Source organism: Ovis canadensis, chromosome 9, assembly GCF_042477335.2.
Source record: "Ovis canadensis isolate MfBH-ARS-UI-01 breed Bighorn chromosome 9, ARS-UI_OviCan_v2, whole genome shotgun sequence".
NCBI classification, from domain to species: Eukaryota; Metazoa; Chordata; class Mammalia; order Artiodactyla; family Bovidae; genus Ovis; species Ovis canadensis.
Genome location: NC_091253.1, coordinates 92,432,039 through 92,451,855, shown reverse-complemented (window position 1 = coordinate 92,451,855; position 19,817 = coordinate 92,432,039). Strand labels below are relative to the sequence as shown.

Here is a 19,817-nt window from a genome sequence, read left to right as displayed (position 1 = left end):
TATAATTCTATCAGTTCAGCTCAGTTCAATCACTCAGTCGTGCAACCCCATTGACTGCAGCACACCAGGCCTCCCTGTCCATCACCAACTCTCAGAGTTTACTCAAACTCATGTCCATTGAGTTGGTGATGTCATCCAACTATCTCGCCCTCTGTCGTCCCCTTCTCATCCTGCCCCCAGTCCCTCCCAGCATCAGAGTCTTTTCCATTGAGTCAACTCTTCTCATCAGGTGGCCAAAGTATTGGAGTTTCAGCTTCAACATCAGTCCTTCTAATGAACACCCAGGACTGATCTCCCTTAGAATGAACTGGCTGGATCTTGTTGCAGTCCAAGGGACTCTCAAGAGTCTTCTCCAACACCACAGTTCAAAAGCATCAGTTCTTCGGCACTCAGCTTTCTTCACAGTCCAACTCTCACATCCATACATGACCACTGGAAAAACCATAGCCTTAACTAGATGGACCTTTGTTGCCAAAGTAATGTCTCTGCTTTTTAATATGCTGTCTAGGGCATCCCTGGTGGCTCAGAGGTTAAAGTGTCTGCCTGCAATGCAGGAGACCTGGGTTCGATCCCTGGGTTGGGAAGATCCCCTGGAGAAGGAAATGGTAACCCCGTCCAGTATTCTTGCCTGGAGAATCCCATGGACAGAGGAACCTGGTGGGCTGCATACAGTCTATGGGGTCGCAAAGAGTTGGACATGACTGAGCGACTTCACTTGCTATGTTGTTCATAACTTGTCTTCCAAGGAGTAAATGTCTTTTAATTTCATGGCTGCAATCACCATCTACAGTGATTTTGGAGCCCAAAGAAATAAAGTCTGACACTGTTTCCACTGTTTCCTCATCTATTTGCCATGAAGTGATGGGACCAGATGCCATGATCTTCGTTTTCTGAATGTTGAGCTTTAAGCCAACTTTTTCACTCTCCTCTTTCACTTTCATCAAGCGGCTCTTTAGTTCTTCTTCACTTTCTGCCATAAGGGTGGTGTCATATGCATATCTGAGGTTATTTGCTTATTTAGTTAGCAAATATTTATTGGGTGCCTGTCATGTGCCTAGGTTAACAGTGCAACCGCTGTCCTGCCCCTTCCCACCTACCATCACGAGTGTAGTCTAGCAGCGAAGTTAGCCTGTTCAGGAATTGCAAGGAGGTGAGGTGAGTGCCCCGATGGGGATGCCCAGTGCTATGGCAGCAGGGAACAGGGCTCAGGGAAGGCCTCAGAGAAAGTCAATGTAAGCATCAGGAATTTGTTTGATAGCTATAGGACTCACTTCTAATCCCTCCAGAGTTCTGTTTTTGGAAGCCTCTAGGAAGATGTGATTCAGTTCATTGTAGCAGGATAGCTTATGTAAAGAACAGATGACCTCCAGTCACCAGGCTTGTGTTGGATGCCTCCTTCCTTACAGCAACGCATCAGAAGCAGGGGAATCTACGCCACCGGGAGACGTACTATCCACAATCGGCCACAAGATGGCAGTGGATCCATCAGCAAAATACTTCACTGAATCATAATTGAACCATATTGTGTTGGCTTTTAAAAAAATTTCAGAAAAATATGAACTGAATTTAAATTTATTTATATTTATATGATTTTTCCCATGAAGTTATGGGACCAGATGCCATGATCTTCGTTTTCTGAATGTTGAACTTTAAGCCAACTTTTTCACTCTCCACTTTCACTTTCATCAAGAGGCTTTTTAGTTCCTCTTCACTTTCTGCCATAAGGGTGGTGTCATCTGCATCTCTGAGGTCAGTGGAAACAGTGTCAAACTTTATTTTTTGGGGCTCCAAAATCACTGCAGATGGTGACTGCAGCCATGAAATTAAAAGACGTTTACTCCTTGGAAGAAAAGTTATGACTAACCTAGATAGCATATTCAAAAGCAGAGACATTACTTTGCTGACTAAGATTTGTCTAGTCAAGGCTATGGTTTTTCCAGTAGTCATGTATGGATGTGAGAGTTGGACTGTGAAGAAGGCTGAGTGCCGAAGAACTGACGCTTCTGAACTGTGGTGTTGGAAAAGACTCTTGAGAGTCCCTTGGACTGCAAGGAGATCCAACCAGTCCTTTCTGAAGGAGATCAGCCCTGGGATTTCTTTGGAAGGAATGATGCTAAAGCTGAAACTCCAGTACTTTGGCCACCTCATGCAAAGAGTTGACTCATTGGAAAAGACTCTGATGCTGGGAGGGATTGGGGGCAGGAGGAGAAGGGGACGACAGAGGATGAGATGGCTGGATGGCATCACTGACTCGATGGATGTGAGTCTTGAGTGAACTCTGGGAGTTGGTGATGGACAGGGAGGCCTGGTGTGCTGCGATTCATGGGATCACAAAGAGTCGGACACGACTGCGACTGAACTGAACTGATGATTTTTCAGAGATCTTTTATGAAAAAATCTTTAGGGTACACTGCCTGTGTGCTCAGTCATGTCTGACTCTTTGGGACCCCATGGACTGTAGCCTACCAGGCTCCTCTGTCCATGGGATTCTCCAGGCAAGAATACTGGAGTGGGTTGCCATTTCCTCCTCTAGGGGATCTTCCCAACCCAGGAATTGAACCCAGATCTCCTGTGTCCATGGGACTGTCCTGGCAAATATACTGTGCTGGAGCAGGTTGCCATTTCCTCCTCCAGGGCATCTTCCCTACCTAGGGATCGAACCCACTTCTCTTGTGTCTCCTAGATTGGCAGGTCAACTGTTTACCACTAGTGCTGCCTGGATACATAATAGTAATAATATCTATGCATTTTTTTTCCCCCATTATAACTCTATTTTCCTAGTAGGGAGAACTGATTTCAGAAGGGAAAAGTTAATAACTTACTGGAAAACCAAGAATGCTGGGAGGATATAAGAGAAAATATTTTAAGCTCTCATGAAGCTTCATATCATGAAGCTTTCGCGGGGAGACTATGACCAGCTACTGCTGTTTACCATCAGCATAAAACAGAAACTCCTACTTGAGTCCCTGTTGAGCACCTACAGAGTGCGACCCTTGCAAGATACTCTGTAACAGGTAACCATCATTGTAACAATGTTTGCTAGGATTCCAGTTACTCTCCTGATATTGCCACATCTGGTACCATCTCTTTTGTTAATTTTTTTCTTGACATAAAGTTAAGCACTCCAGTGCCTTTCAGGCCCTGTGACAGCCTTCAGGCCCTTTGATTAACAATTACTACAAGCTTCCCGTCCCATCTTCCTTTCCCTTCCTGCATTCCTTCTCGAAGGGGAGATGTAGCATCCAGCATCCGGGCAAAGTGAGGGGCTGCTGCATGCATGTCGACTTGCCTACTGTTAGAGTTTGCTGGGAAGGGGGCGAGCCTTGTTAGGTTGCAGGACTTCACTTTAAACTGGGACAGTCCCGGCCAAACCAGGAGAAGCTGGTCTCTCTACTGGTGTCCAAAGGAAACAAGGTAATCCAAGAAGGTTGGATTCTATGGAGGAAGTGTGGCAAAATATTAACAATCGAGGCATCTGGGCAAAAGGGGTGTGAGAGGTCTGTACACTGTTCTTCCAACCAACCTGTAGGTTTATTACTATTAAAAAAAACACACACACACAACAGCAAGGTATCTTCTTTTTGGCCATGCTGTGGGGCTTGTAGGATCTTAGTTCTTCGACCAGGGGTTGAACTCTGGGCTCATGACACGCAGCGATGAAAGTGCTGAGCCTTAACCACTGAGCGGCCAGCTAATTCCTGCAGTTCATTTTAGTCGCTCAGCCGTGTCCAACTCTTTGCCACCCCATGAACCGCAGCATGCCAGGTGTCTTCTTTATGAAGCAGAATGCTACGTTTGGCCTCTGGGTTCAGATAAAATGGAAACTCAAGTCCCTATTTTAATACTAACTAGATGTGTGATTGCCAACATCCGTTGGATTATCGAAAAAGCGAGAGTTCCAGAAAAACATCTATTTCTGCTGTACTGACTATGTCAAAGCCTTTGACTGTGTCAAAGCCTTTCAAAGCCTTTCACAATAAACTGTGGAAAATTCTGAAAGAGATGGGAATACCAGACCACCTGACCTGCCTCTTGAGAAATCTGTATGTAGGTCAGGAAGCAACAGTTAGAACTGGACATGGAACAACGGACTGATTCCAAATAGGAAAAGGAGTACGTTAAGGCTTTATATTGTCACCGTGCTTATTTAACTTATATGTAGAGTACATCATGAGAAACGCTGGGCTGGATGAAGCACAAGCTGGAATCAAGATTGCTGGGAGAAATAACAATAACCTTAGATATGCAGATGACACCACCCTTATGGCAGAATGTTAAGAACTAAAGAGCTTCTTGATGAAAATGAAAGAGGAGAGTGAAAAAGTTGGCTTAAAGCTCAACATTCATAAAACTAAGATCATGGCATCTGGTTCCATCACTTCATGGGAAATAGATGGGGAAACAGTGGAAACAGTGACTGACTTTATTTTTGGGGGGCTCCAAAATCACTGCAGATGGTGACTGCAGCCATGAAATTAAAGGATGCTTGTTCCTTGGAAGAAAAGTTATGACCAACCTAGACAGCATATTAAAAAGCAAAGACATTACTTTGCCAACAAAGGTCCATCTAGTCAAGGCTATGGTTTTTCCAGTAGTCATGTATGGACGTGAGAGTTGGAGTATAAAGAAAACTGATCGCCGAAGACTTGATGCTTTTGAACTGTGGTGTTGCAGAAGGCTCTTGAGAGTCCCTTGGACTGCAAGGAGACCCAACGAGCCCATCGTAAAGGAAATTCGTCCTGAATATTCATTGGAAGGACTGATGAAGCTGAAGCTCCAAAACTTTGTCCACCTGATGCGAAGAACTGACTCATTTGAAAAGATCCTGATGCTGGGAGGGATTGGGGGCAGGAGGAGAAGGGGATGACAGAGGATGAGATGGTTGGATGGCCTCATCGACTCCATGCACATGAGTTTGAGTAAACTCCAGGAGTTGGTGATGGACAGAGAGGCCATGGGGTCGCACAGAGTCGGACACGACTGAGCGACTGAACTGAAATCTCAGAAATGGAAGTCGGAAAATTGAAATAAACAAAAACAGATTTGCCTAATCACAGTCTGAACCTGTAGCGTTCACTAACGTTTCCGAAGACTCTGGGGCCTGCCGATGAGGGTGCTCTGTCGGCTGACCAAGAAACCGCCGGGGAACAGGGCAAGCCAGCTGAGTGACGCAGCTCTCTCGCAAGCCGTCTCCCAGGGTAACTGGGAGAAGGCGTGGCCTGGACATCGGCCCCGCCCTCCTTCCTTCTCCAACTCGAATAACGATTGGTCTGCAGGCGCGGCGGGGGTGGGGTGGGGGCGGAACCAGGACTCCCAGCCTCGGCTGGGGGTCAGGCCGCCATTTTGGTTTGTGTGGCTTTCCGGGACGTTCCGCGTGCCTTCTCGTTTCCGGGCGGTTCTGCACGTCAGAGGCCCCCCGGGGCCCGCGTCCGAGCGTCAGGTTGGAGCCGGGAAGCGCCCCTGGGGGTAGCGGCGGCGGGGGCAGGATGAGCGCGGAGGCGGCGGACCGGGAGGCGGCCACCTCCAGCCGGCCCTGCACCCCGCCGCAGACCTCCTGGTTCGAGTTTCTGCTGCAGGAGTCGCTGTTGGAGAAACACCTGCGCAAGCCCTGCCCGGGTAAGCGCGGCCCCTGCGGCCCGAGGACTGCCCTCGGGGCTCCCGGCGCCCCGCGCCTTCCTCTGCCGCGACCCAACGACCCGGGGAGGCGGGCCTCGGGGCCGAGCTGTGGCGCCGCCCGGTCTCTGACTGGGCATCAAAACTGCCCGCGCGGGGCGCCGCTCCGGGAGGCCTAAGAAAAGCGGGAAACAGAGGCCCTCCCGCGCCCGCCACCTTTTCGTGTTTGCCGTCTTGTCGCCTCTCAGGTGGCCTTGTGACCGTAACTCGGGTTGGGGCCTCAGCCCTCCCCTGGGGCTGAACCCCGGACAGTTTGGGCGGGGGGTGCGGTCTGCGGAGACATCGGCTGTTCAGAGGCTGGTCCTGACGTTGAATAACTATGTTAGGTCCCTATTTTAACTGTTTTATTCCTGAACGAACGGATTCTGCTGACTCAATTATTCCAAAGTTGGGCTGTAAATCAAAGCGAAAACTTCTGAAAGCAGAAAATGCTGTCACAGTTGCAAGATGGTTATTGTATAATGATGTTCATGATTGATACCGCAGTTCAGGAGTGCTGTTTAGGGATGGTGGGAAATAACAGGTCTTTCTGGAAAGAGGTGATGGCTGAAAAGGTAAGTTCCTTGGGTGATAAATTGCTGACAAGAGTTCGAATCCAGATGTGGCTTGTTAAGTCTAATCCACTGGCCCGAACTGGTGGAGACTCCTGTGCGAGAAGTTGGTGTACTTCACGTGGGCGGTTTTACCACTATGTTGTATTAACGTGCTTTTAATTCAGTGCTTTTGATGAACGTTTGTTGAGTGTTTCTGGGTGCCAGGCTCTGTGCTTCGTAGCTGCATTCTCGTTTAATTCCGTCTTCATGATAATCCTGTGAGGTAGGTGATCCTCTATTTTGCATTGACAGGAACAGGTGCAGAGAGGTAACTTGATGCAAGTCCCACTAATTAAGCGTTAAAGCAGTAATTTTAAACATGGTATTTCTTTCCCCTAATTGACAATTGTTGTTTGCTGCACTGAAATCTGTAACCATTATGTTCTGTGGTCTAAAGTGCTTTTGTCTGCAAAAATCTGTTATCTTTCCTTCTTACATCCTTCCTGATCTTTCGTTTTAATAGCCAGGCACACTTCTTGGGAATTATAATCCTTAGTCATTGTAACTACACAACTGTTTGGGTCCCCTTTTTTATCCCTTAACTTTCAAAAATGAAGAATAGTTGATTTGTAATGTTTTAGGTGTACAGTGCAGTGATTCAGTTATATGTAGACACCTGTTCCTTTTGAGATTGTTTTCCATTGTTTATGTGCTTATTTGCTCAGTCATGTCTGATTCTTGCGACCCCATGAACTATAGCCTACCAGGCTCCTCTGTCCATGGGATTCTCCAGGCAAGAATACTGGAGTGGGTTGTCACAGGTTATTAAAATAACCTATTGGAGTATAGTTCAATATCGAGTATAGTTCCCTGTGCTATGTAGTTTTGATATATTAATATTGAATATAGTTTCCTGTGCTATATAGTAGGTCCTTGTTGTCTGCCTTATGTATATTCGTGTGTATCTGTTAGTCCCAAGTTCCTGATTTATGCCTGTCCCCCAGCCCCTTTGGTAACCATAAATTTGTTTTCTTTCTGACTCATTTCTATTTTGTAAGTAAGTTCATTTGTATTTTTTTTTTGATTCCACATAAAAGTGATGTCATATGACATTTGTGTTTCACTGACTTACTTTACTTAGTATGATGATCTCTAGATCCATCCACGTTGCTGCAAATGGTATAATCTCATTCATTTTTATGGCCAAGTATTATTTCACTGTGTGTATGTACTGAGCATTCTTTATCCATTCATCTGCCAGTGGACATTAGGTTTCTTCAGTGTATTGGCTATTGTGAGTAGTACCACTGTGAACACTGGTGTGATGTATCTTTTTAAATTAGAGTTTTCATCTTTTCTGGACATATGCCCAGGAGTGAGATTGCTGGATATTAATTAAAGTTATTTTCTATTAAAAGTTATTTCCATTCCAATAATTATTAAAAATTAATTAATTTTTTAAACTAACCTCTGTTTTTTTCATATTTGTAGACTTTTAGACGGTGGCCATTCTCACCATTGTGAGTTGATTGATTCCTCTGTGTAGTTTGATTTGTCTTTCTCAAATAGTGATACAGAGTATCTTTTCATGTGCCTGTTGGCCTATTTGGATTCCTTTTGTGGCCAGAAAACAATAGGGTGAATCCTTTTGCATCTTTGTAATTAGACCTTAAGTTCAAGAATTGCTTTCTTTTAAATCCTAGATCCTGCACCAGTTCAGCTTATAGTCCAGTTTTTGGAACAGGCTTCCAAACCTTCAGTTAATGAGCAAAACCAAGTTCAACCTCCACCTGATAACAAGAGAAATCGTGTTTTAAAGCTACTTGCTCTTAAAGTTGCTGCACATTTGAAATGGGACTTAGACATATTAGAGAAAAGGTATACAAGATTTAAATGAATTTTAAAAAAAGATTTAAATGAATTTATTTTGAGAACTGTTAAGATATTTTGGTTTATTTCAGTATGTGTTCTTGTAATATGGGTCTTTAAAGTGAAAACTATTTTTCTATGAATTCTTGGTAAAATATAGAAGTATTTTTCAAACAGTATAAGAAAATATTTGACTGTTGAATGAATTTAAATCACCTTTTAAAGTATAAACTTGGTGTTACCAATAATGAGCCCGTTTGTTATTATTCTTTTTTTGACGTGATAAGTAGAGAATATCCACGCCTAAACAGTTTTAAATCTTCATTTTACTTTTACATACCTAAAGAAAATAAAAATTAGTGAATCGTATGTACTATTATGGTACATATTATCTTTGTTGAATAATTCATTTAATTTTACCGGTCATAAATCAGTCACTGTCTCTTAAACTTTTAAACTATCTTACTAGAATCAGTGGTTATTTGTTTATAAATAAATATTTCAAGTGCATTGTTATATAATGATTTGTTTTTACCCCCTTCTCACAATTTATAGAGAAATACTTTATAGAATATTTGGAGAAATTCAGAAAATAAGAAATAATAGGGGAGGGGAAAGAAGTGTTTTTAACATTTTTGTGTAATTTTTGTTGTTTTCCTCCATATATTTTTAAACAAAGTTGTGAACATACCTGTATACTGTTTTGATTTTTGGTTATTTCATATAGCAGGATATCATGAGCATTTCCCCAGTTTGGTTTTTGGAGATTATCCATTGTATAGATAATTTATTAATTGTTCCTCTATTGACAGTTTTTTAGTTTTTCTCTAGTTTTTCACTTTTATGAATCATAGAGCTTTAAAATGTCTTTGTCCATAAGCTTTATATGAATTTCGAGTTGCGTCTTTAGTATAGATTGTTAAATTGCCAGGTCAAGTGGTGTAAACATTGTTAAAGCTCATTATGCATATACTGGATTGATTTCCAGAGAGTTATCGTTTATACTCGCACTAGTAGTATTTGAACACTTTTTTCACCATATATTTTCCAGCATTATTAGGATTGAAAAAAAGGTTTGTTCTTTAAGGAGGAGCTTATCTGTTAATAGACTCAAGGCTTATCACCAGACAGCAATGTGTGCAAAACAGTATGATGTATATGATAGAGTTGGAAAATTGAGCACTTGACTGGATATTTAATGATAAACAATAATTTATTAGGTGTGAAATTTATACTGTCATTATGTTAGTCGGTAATTTTTCGGAGATATGTTCTGAAATACTTGGGAAGAAATGATTTACTATTGGGAATTTGCTTTACAGTAATATGGAAAGGAGGGAAGTGTGTGAGAGTAGAGATGAAACAAGATTGGCCATCAGTTGCTAGTTGTTGAAGCTGGATGATGGGCACATTGGTGTGTATTATATTATTCTGTGTACTTTTGTATTTATTTAAATTGTTTTCATAAGAAAAGCTTAAAAGTTCTTTTGGTAAATTTTCATTTACGTTGTTGAGACAGGGTAATAGAATGGCCCTGTGGATTTATTACTAAAACAATATAATTATTTTTAGCAAAGTACTGAATTGTGCATTGCGTCCTTGCACAACTTATGTGTCTTTTGATTCTTCCTTTTTAAGTTTGTCTGTTCCAGTATTGAATATGTTGTTGAATGAACTGCTGTGCATCAGTAAAGTTCCTCCCGGGACAAAGCACATAGATATGGATCTGGCCACTTTACCTCCAACCACCGCCATGGCCATACTTCTCTACAATAGATGGTAAATGTTTCATGAACCTAAAATGTGCTGGGCAGCCTTTCTTTAATTGCATTATAACTTGAGGGATGTGCTTCTAAGTCATTCCAGGGATCTCTCAGAGGATCTTGGGAATAGTGAATCTGATGGTGGAGAAGATTATGACTACATAGATGAAAAGCTTTCTGATAGAGAAGTGGATGACTTATAAAGTTTTTATTGTATGTCAGAATTTTGGATAGTTTATAAGTCTTCTAGGAAGTACTACAAAAATACTTGAAGTGACATTTATAATGTATTAAATTTTGTTTTTGTCTCTTTTTTTTAAAGGGCAATTAGGACAATTGTTCAAAGTAGTTTTCCTGTTAAACAGGCAAAACCTGGACCTCCTCAGTTAAGTGTGTAAGTTGGCCAATAAAGACCCTTACTTGGCACTTTTTTGTCAGTTTTTTTCTTTTTCTGCAAGTTTTTAAGAACTCTTGGTACAGAAGGAAAAAAGCAGAAATCAGGGCAGAAGGCCTGCATGCAGGTAGTTTTGGAGGGGTTAGAAGGGTGAGAGAATCAGACAGGGCTTTGGATAACTAGAGTAGAGAGCTCTGAAAAAGGAGGGGAGCACTTTGTAAACTGTGCCTTTCATCTTAATGTTAGCTGACCTGCTTTCAGGAATTAAGATTGTTTTCATTTAATTAAATTTACATGAAAAAGATATGTTTGTTCTGTATGTGGGAAATTTTAATTTAGAGTGCAAAAGTTAAGTACAATAGTTTGATCAGGTCTGGAGTTTTAAACCTAGTTCTTAAATTCCAAGTAGTAGTAAGTTACCCAAATTTGGAGCTAGAGTGTACATCAAGTTTCTAACTTGATGTAAATAAGCTTTTGCTGCCAGAAAGTTTTATTTTTAAACTGAGTTTTTTTTTTAAATGCAAAGCAAATGAAAAAATAATGGTAAATAAAGGAACATCATCATAATTGAGTTTACTTTTGAAGCATGAAAAGAAATAGCATTAAAAGCATTTTTATTTATTTAAATTCAATCTCACTGTCAAGAATGATCTTTAAGTTTTGAATTTTCAGTCTTTCAAGTAATATTTGGTACTCTTCTATCATTTCTCTTTTAGTATGAATCAGATGCAACAGGAGAAAGAACTAACGGAAAATATTTTGAAAGTGGTGAGTATTGGTATCGGTTACACCGTAACCTTTCTGGGATGTATTATATTTAGAGCATGTGTATATGCTTCTTCTAATCTTATATATATTAAGAGTTGGCTTGCTTTAGATGTGTTAACATTTAGACTTTGTTAGAACATAATTTGATAATACTCTAAATTGACACTTTTTAATGTTGATGAGAGTACTTGGCCGCTAGTTTTGTTGTCAGATATTTCATAGTGCTTTAGCAGATGTGAGAAGTCACTCTTATAGGTGTTTTCTTTATAGTCTTTTATATCCTCCCAAAATTCTGTAGTAAACATGTATCTTAAAATTACTTTTATTTTAAAAATGATTTTTACAAATATTAGTTTATTTTTACTCTTTTTTTGGCCATGCTGTGTGGCGTTTGGGATCTCAGTTTCCCAATCAGATTAAATCCAGGCCGCTGCAGTGAAAGTGCCAAGTGCTAACTATTGGACTGCCAGAAATTCCCTAAACTACTTTTACATTCAGAAAAATACAGTTACTTTTTAAATTGCTTTGGTCAACATAAAAGTAGAAACCATAATTTAAAAATGATCTCTTTAATTCTTTATTTAATCTACAATATATCAGAGATACCACCCAAAGTGCAGAGGCTAGAAAGGAGAAGGAAGGTAACCATCTGTATCTATATACAACAGATAATGTATTTTGAATGTGGAAGCAAAAAAAGTGTCATTTTATTATTATTATCTAATGCCTAGTAAAAATGACTGGCACGTCAAAGCATACAAAACATTTCTTGAATACATCAATGGAACGGTGCAAATCTTAAACATTTTTCATCGGTAACTTTTATATAAAAGATGTCAATCTTCCAGTTTGTGTTTTCAATTTCACAATAGGAACCTTGTGAATTTTAAAATCTTAAGATAATTTTCACAAATATAATTTCACTCTTGCTACGTTAGATGCATTTTAAAAATAGACTAGTACATTAAGCTGCTAAGTATCCTATAAATATTTTTTGGTTGATATAGTCCAGTATTGCCATTTTTGTATTTTAAAAATTTGCTTATTGAACTTTTGTAGCTAAAAGAACAAGCTTCTGATTCTATCCTGGTACTAGAGGCAGCCCTTAAGTTAAACAAGGATCTTTATGTCCACACAATGAGAACACTGGACTTACTGGCCGTGGAGCCAGGCATGGTAAATGGAGAAACTGAGAGTTCCACTGCTGGACTGAAAATCAAAACCGAGGAGATGCAGTGCCAGGTATTTATTTCAGTGTTTAATCAATGCATGGCAAATTTTTGGAAAATCTTACATAAAATCATCCTTGTATTTTTAATTAGAGCTTATTTCTGCCCTTGTCCCTTTGATTTTACTTCCGATGTTTATTAAAACTTTGCATTATAGTTAATTGTGAATTTTATAAGACCTCCCTTGAAAATTTTCTGAAAGAAATGGAAGGAAAATTTCATACGATCTTTTGTTTTCAAACTAGTTTCCTCGTTATATTTGAGAGACTGACAATGCAGGGAGTAATAATATGAATGAACTGACTTAACAGTTCATTCACATTATAAGAAATCTAATCAGACCGAGAAAACAGAACAAAACTGATATTGCGCTAGATCTTGAAAAATGTAGGCTCCTAGAGAAATACCCAGTTTTTCAAGGATCTTAAGGCTGCCTGCGCTCCGTAACTCTGTACCCTAGTTCCTTTGCTGCTTTCAGTTGTTTTTTGTTGTTAGATATTTTATGTGTTGATAGCTTCTTTTTCCCTGCTTGATTGTAAACTCTTTGAGGTCTCTCTCTCTTTTTAAAAATATATTTGTATTTTGCATCTTCCGTACTTTCTAGCACAGAATCTTGAGTAGAATAGAAATTTTAAAAGAATTAATGATTGCCTGTGGAGGGCCACTACGATAGAGCCTTTCATGTTCTATATTTTCTTCATTGTGTGAACTGGCGTAACATTTTTAAAAGTTGATCTTTTTGGCTGCGCTGGTTCATTGTAGCTGCTTGTGGGCCTTCTCTAGTTATGCCGAATGGAGGCCACTCTCTACTTACGGTGGCTTCTCTTCTCGTGGAGCACGGGCACTTGGGCTTGAGTAGTTGCGGCTCATAGCCTCTAGAGCACAGGCTCAGTAGTTGTGGTGCATGGGCTTAGTTGCTCCAAGGTGTGTGGAATCTTCCTGAACCAGGGATCCAACCCACATTCCCTGCATTGGCAGACAGGTTCTTAACCACTGGGCCACCAGGGATGTCTGGCATGACTTCTTTTATCACTATTTCCCAATCTTGAAAGAGCAGAAATACCTCTGACTTTAAAAGGGTTGAGAGGTACCTTTTCAGATTAGCTGGTTCTGGAGTTAAAGATAATCCCTTCTCAAGACTTGCTGAGATGGAGTCTCATCGAGTAGGAGTCATGAGGCACTGCAGTTGGTAACCACTTCAAGGGCTCCCCAGTGGCTCAGCAGTAAAGAATCTGTCTGCCAGTGCAGAAGACGCAGGTTCGGTCTCTGGGTCAGGAAGATCTGCTGGAGAAGGAAATGGCAACCCCCTCCAGTGTTCTTGCCTGAGAATCCCATGGACAGAGGAGCTTGGTGGGCTGCAGCCCATGGGGTTGCGAAAGAGTTGGATACGACTGAGCAACTGTACAGCAACAACAACTCTGTCTTGGCCTGGAAAGGGGAATATGTATCTATAATATGTGCGCATATATAGGTGTGCTTGTGTGTATATAAATCTTTACAATACACATACTTTATTTTAAACTTTAGCAAAAAAAATAAAATAAACCTTAGCACTCCTTTACCCTAGATGGAAGGAAGCACTTTAGAATGAAAATCTGCCTAACATTAAGTATGGACTAAATAGTGTAAAGCAGTATTCTAGAGGCTGAGGAAGAATTAATCTTGATTTGTTGAACAGGACAGAATAGTATCTATAGTCCGTATCAGTGAAGAGTAGTTTGGTCAGGAGTATCGGAGACTTACACCTTAGGGATTTGAAAGAGGAATGAGTATCTGTTGGCTCAGGTTGGTTTGGTGCAAATGGAAATAAATGATGTGGAATGAAATTTATTTCTACATCTGATGTGAATGGGGAGTTGAGAAGACTGGTGTGTTAGAAATAGAGAAGAATAGAGAGGTTTGGAGAGAGAAGGTAGTCCAGATTCTGAGATCCTTTAAAGTCAGCCCGTGGGGTTTGAACTTTCTCCTCCTCGGGGGAATAAGTTGAAGGCTTTTTTAAAAAGTCAGATCGAGAAGACAGAGCAGTCAGCCTTGTGAGGAGTAAATTTGTGATAGAATATTAGGAACCTAAGGGTCTGGCTTCAAGTCTGGACTCTGCCAGTGCTTGTTTATATGCTTTCAAGTAGAAATGTCGCTTCCTGGGCCTTAGTATTCTTGTTCATAAAATGGCCAAGTTCAACTTAGTCTTTGAATTCTGCATTAGGTAAATCTAGGTGTCTGTTTAAGAATGCTCCTGGAAGAATGTACAGATTCTGTTAGACAACTGGAAATGAGCTATCATTTTATACTCATTCGTTCAGATTTTTCAGTATTTTATTCTGGCCAGTTCTTTGATAGTACACATTTGCCCCTCCTACCCTTTTGGAGACACCCCTGTGGCTGTCCCCTTTTTCATTGTTAGAAGAATCCCCTACCTTCTGAGTCTTGATGGGAGGGAGACCCTGTTTCCTGTAATAAAACTGACAACTCCAAATATTCGTGTTCTCTAGCCTTATCCTGGTGGAGGTGTGACAGAGACATTTAGACTGAATTAAGAGCTAGCTGGGCTCGCCTGGTGGCTCAGCAGTCAAGAATCTGCCTGCAAATGCGGAAGCCACAGGAGATGTGAATTTGATACCTGGGTTGGGAAGATCCCCTGGAGAAGGGCATGGCCACCCACTCTAGTACTCTTGCCTGGAGAATTCCAGGGACAGAGGAGCCTGGTGGGCTTCAGTCCATGGGGTCGCAAGGAGTCAGACACTACTGAAGCGACTTAGGACACACGCAGGAGTTTGCTAGTGAGTCAGCAAAGTGGGATGATGGAGCATCCATTGTGATGGTGAGTGACTCCAGCAGTGACAGGTAGGTCTAGTTCCTGGCAGTCCCGGCAGGAGCGGAGCTGCTGCTTTCAGTGTCTGGTCCTGCTGGCTGCAGTTGCCAGGATCTGTGGCGTTGGCTGTTGAGATGGCTGCGCAGTGTTTCACTGCATCAGTTGCAGCTCTTGTTCTGGCTGCTTGCCTCCCATCCCCCGTTTGTTTTCCAGGCCTGATTCTTTGGCTTTCCCAATAATTCTGTAGGCCACCTGAGGTCTTAACAGTAAGTCCTCTTAAGTCAGTCAGAGTTGATTTCTGTTGCTTGTGACTAAGAACGTTAACTGTTTTACTGCTCATTGAAATGTTTTTTTTTTTCTTTTTTGCTATGTGTGTAACTATGTTGCTGAGATAAAGGTGATTTTGAGTTTTGCCAGCTCTTAAGTTCATGAAAAATCACTGAGCAAATTGGTATTCATTACCATTTTAGGTGTGTTATGATTTGGGTGCAGCATACTTCCAGCAAGGCTCTACAAATCCAGCTGTCTATGAAAATGCCAGAGAAAAATTTTTTAGAACCAAAGAACTAATTGCAGAGGTAAATACAGTCATAACAGTCACGTGATTTTCAGTCCTTTAAAACATCTGTATATTTTTTGGCTTTCATTTTTTTGATGATTAAAAAACTGTTCATTGTAGTAAATTTGATAGTTCAAAAAACTAATGGAAATATTTTAAAAAATCTGTAGTACTACTGCCTGGAAATAATCCCTTTTGCAGTTTTAGCTTTTTTTTTTTAACAGTTTTTGTTCTTTATGTTTTTATACAGTTAAGCTCATGCTATTTTGTATCTTGCTAAAATGTTAGAATAGATATTTTAAATATATCTATCCTATTCTGTTATATATAGATGTGCTGTGATTTTATCTTCCTAATGGTTGAGCATTTAGATAGTTTGCTGTTCTTATTAATTATAAAGTTGCAAAATTTATATCTCCAAGCATAAATTTTTGTTTGGACATTAGATAGAGTTAAATTCCTGCAAGTAGAATTACAATGTCAGTGGTCATTAATTTTTTTAAATGATGTAATATACAAATTGATTTCTAGGTACATATCTGGGTACAAATTGATTTCCGAGGGCTCTGCTATTAGCAGTGAAGTTTTTTTAATTGCTAATTTGATATTTATCTAGAATATCTTTTAAAAATTTGTGTTTCCTTAATTCCTAGCAGGGCAAAGATTTTCATGTGTTTATTGTTTACATTTTTCTTTTCATGATTCACACAATTGAATTTTAAAGTATATAACTAGGTTTTTATATGCCTGGTGGCCAGAAAAATTCCCACTTCAATCTTTCCTTTCTTCACCAGAAACACTGAATAAATGCACTAGAGATGTCTTTTATTGGGAATTCTCATTTTAGTTTGCCTGGGGAACTCATCAGATTTCTAATTTTATGGCATTTGGGATATAGTAATTTAAAACTTTAATTTTTTAAAAAAGTATGTCTTAAATTTTTTTTCTGTTTTGGTGGAAATATTTTTTCTGGTTGAGTGAAGATTAAGTTTTCTTCGTTGTCCCCCTTTAAATCTCTGCCAAGTATATGTATCAATATTTTAAAGTATTTTAATCTTTTTTTTTTTTAACAGTTTTCATTCTTTGTTAGTATCTTAATTGTTGTTATACCTACAGAGAGTGATAATAATGTCTACCTTTTTATGTTGGCCTGAAAACTCTAAACCAGAAGTCACCATACTTTTTTGTAAAGGGCTAAATAATAAATATTTTAGGCTTTGTGGGCCATATACAGTTTCTGTGGCATCGTCTAATTTGTTGTTGTTGTTGTTGTTTTTTCCTCCCTTTACGACACTAAGGATTATTCTTAGGTCATGGAATCTATAAAAACAGGACATGGGCTGGTTTTGATCTGTGAGCAATAGTTTGCTGACCCCTGCTCTAAACCTTTAACTTTTTCATTTTTTATGGTTCCTATTTTCCATTGGCGTTTTTTTATACTGTTAAAATGCAGTAAATGGGTGCTAGACTATTGTTTCTATTACACTGATGGATAATGATATATACCTCTTACTTTACAGATAGGTTCATTATCTCTTCATTGTACCATAGATGAGAAGCGGTTAGCTGGCTATTGTCAAGCATGTGATGTTCTCGTACCGTCTTCTGATAGTACATCTCAGCAATTGACTCCATATAGTCAGGTCCATATTTGTTTGAGATCTGGCAACTATCAGGTAAGATGTATGATGGGGATACAGTAGTGTCATTGGAAAGCCCTGTAATCCAGACAGCAGAGTTCAAATCATGACATCACCATTTACAGTTGTGCCATTTGGGGCAAGTCAAACAGATTGGCCTATAAAATAGTTGTAATAATTAAGCTTTTTATGAGAATCAAATGAAAAGTTATAGTTTATAAACTCTTAAGGCAGAGCACTGGATAGATGTTGACTCATATTACTGACAATTACCCTGTCTTGAAGGTATAAAATTTGCCCATTTTAAGTACATTCTGTAAGAAACTCTGTAGGCAGAACTTATAACTTTTAAAATTACAGGTAGAGAACTTTTGGTTTTATGGAGGCTAAAGATCTGAAAGTACGGTCTTTCAGCCTGACCTTATTAGCTGCTGCAAACAGTAAGACTGAAGGAGAGGGTGAGCAGAGCAGTTTTGGTCGGTTTGGATAGTCTGTTACATAGCCCACTTTTCCAGGGACGCTGGTTGTCATCTCAGTTTTACTCATGAAAAGAGCTTAAATTAGTCTGTTGAGATTTTTTTGTTGCCCCCTCTGAATATATATCTGCAGCTTTGTAATGAAAATCACTGGGAGTTAGAATTTGTACTTTTAAAAAAAGCCTTCATTCTAGAAAGTGAACAGTGCCTTCATCTTATTAAATTCAAAACATTATGAAATGACAGTGCTATAATATACCTTTAGTTTTGTGTCTCCACAGTGGACTTTTAGCCTAGGTTTTTAGTTCATTTTTCTCAACTAGAGTTTTGGGGTTTTTTTTTTCTTCAGAGAAAATAGAAGAGAGGAGACAGTGCTCCCTCCCCTGCCCTCTGGCCCTTTTTTTTTTGCCAATTCTGATTTGCCCTAGGGAAGAAAAGTAAACTTTCTTGAAGGTGGATTTCAGCTATAAATGAAGTTATCAAACACAAGAGATCTTTCAGTTACATATCCCTAATACAGGCTTATGGGGAGTGGTAATCAATTATGATAAGATGTAGAATCTTTAAGATGGTCCCTGGCATAGAAAGACCCGTGCAGGCAAGAATGTCAGTTACAGATTGGCACATGTTACCACGTGTGCCATGCTCAGTCGCTCAGTTGTGTCTGACTCTTTGCGACTCCATGGACTGTAGGCCGCCAGGCTCTTCTGTCCATGGGGATTCTCCAGGCAAGGATACTGGAGTAGCTTGCTGTGCCCTTATCCAGGGGATCTTCCCAACCCAGAGACTGAACCCAGGTCTCCTGCATTGCAGGTGGATTCTTTACCAGCTGAGCCATCAGGGAAGCCCGCATGTTGCCATCAATGTAATAAAGGGCCATATGTACAGCTCAGGAGGTAGTGTAAGGATCGCTAGGAGAGGGGAAAGAGCGGTTTTGTTGCAACACTCGAATTTTGTCACTTTAGCTATATATGCAGGAGTGTCTTAGAAATCATATTTAGCTTTTTGGGGGGCGAGGGGATAGGATTCTCTGTAGCTGATGAGTTATGGGACAGCTGTAACAAATTGGTGTTCTAACATTTGGGAAGTGACTTGCTTGCTCCCATGTAGCTCATGTTTTGCTATGGAAGTGAAATAGTGGTTGCTCTGTGATTTTGAAACCATTTTTGTCAGTGCTCTTGTTGTAGAGCCGATTTAGCTATTTCCAGAAATCCCCGCATTGTCACCCCTACTTTCTTCCATTGCTTGATAAAGAGCTGATAAACAACTGAGAAAAAAGACTATAAAAAGACTATGATAATATCATTTATTAGAATGATAAATTTCATACAGTTCACTAATTTTAAACCATTTAACTTGATTAGACCAGTTTCTTAGCACACTGTTTTTTAGCTGAAATATTTCTGTTTTAGCGTTTTAAAAAGTTTGTTGTATGAAATCATGTTTAAAGTGGAGGAGAAGAGTTTTAAAAGTCTCTAATAACATAGCTGAATTACTACTTAATGATTCTTTTCTCACTTTTCACTTTTGGCCCATGATCTCCAATTTTAAAGAAGGGTAGTGGGGTGTTTTTGCCATTTCATACTGTCCATGGGGTTCTCAAGGCAAAAATACTGAAGTGGTTTGCCATTCCCTTCCCCAGGGGACCACGTTTTGTCAGAACTCTCCACCATGACCCGTCCGTCTTGGATGGCTCTACACGGCATGATCCATAGTTTCGCTGAGTTAGACAAGGCTGTGGTCCATGTGATCAGTTTGGTTAGTTTTCTGTGATTGTGGTTTTCATTCTGTCTGCCCTTTGATGAATAAGGATAAGAGGCTTATGGAAGCTTCCTGATGGGAGAGACTGACTAGGGGGGAAACTGGGTCTTGTTCTGATGGGCGGGGTCATGCTTAGTAAATCTTTAATCCACTTTTCTGTTGATGGGCGGGGCTGTGTCCCCTCCCTGTTTGGCCTGAAGCCAGACTGCTGACCCACCAGAGACTCCTGGACACTCACAGGCAAGTCTAGCTCAGTCTTTTGTGGGGACACTGCTCCTCACTTAGTCATGTATGCATGTGAGAGTTGGACCATAAAGAAAGCTGATGCTTTTGAACTGTGGTG

General features: G+C 40.2%; 1 protein-coding gene across 1 annotated transcript in view; it reads left to right on the top strand.

The window, feature by feature from the left end:
* Nucleotides 1-5,330: 5,330 nt before the first annotated feature.
* Nucleotides 5,331-19,817, top strand: part of INTS8 (integrator complex subunit 8) — a 47,297-nt gene continuing 32,810 nt past the window's right edge. The window contains exons 1-8 of the mRNA XM_069600584.1: nucleotides 5,331-5,616; nucleotides 7,910-8,084; nucleotides 9,714-9,854; nucleotides 10,161-10,232; nucleotides 10,949-11,000; nucleotides 12,060-12,242; nucleotides 15,509-15,616; nucleotides 17,118-17,273. Coding sequence (XP_069456685.1) covers nucleotides 5,487-5,616; nucleotides 7,910-8,084; nucleotides 9,714-9,854; nucleotides 10,161-10,232; nucleotides 10,949-11,000; nucleotides 12,060-12,242; nucleotides 15,509-15,616; nucleotides 17,118-17,273 — 1,017 coding nt within the window. The 5' untranslated portion in view covers nucleotides 5,331-5,486. The remainder of the gene's footprint in view (nucleotides 5,617-7,909; nucleotides 8,085-9,713; nucleotides 9,855-10,160; nucleotides 10,233-10,948; nucleotides 11,001-12,059; nucleotides 12,243-15,508; nucleotides 15,617-17,117; nucleotides 17,274-19,817) is intronic.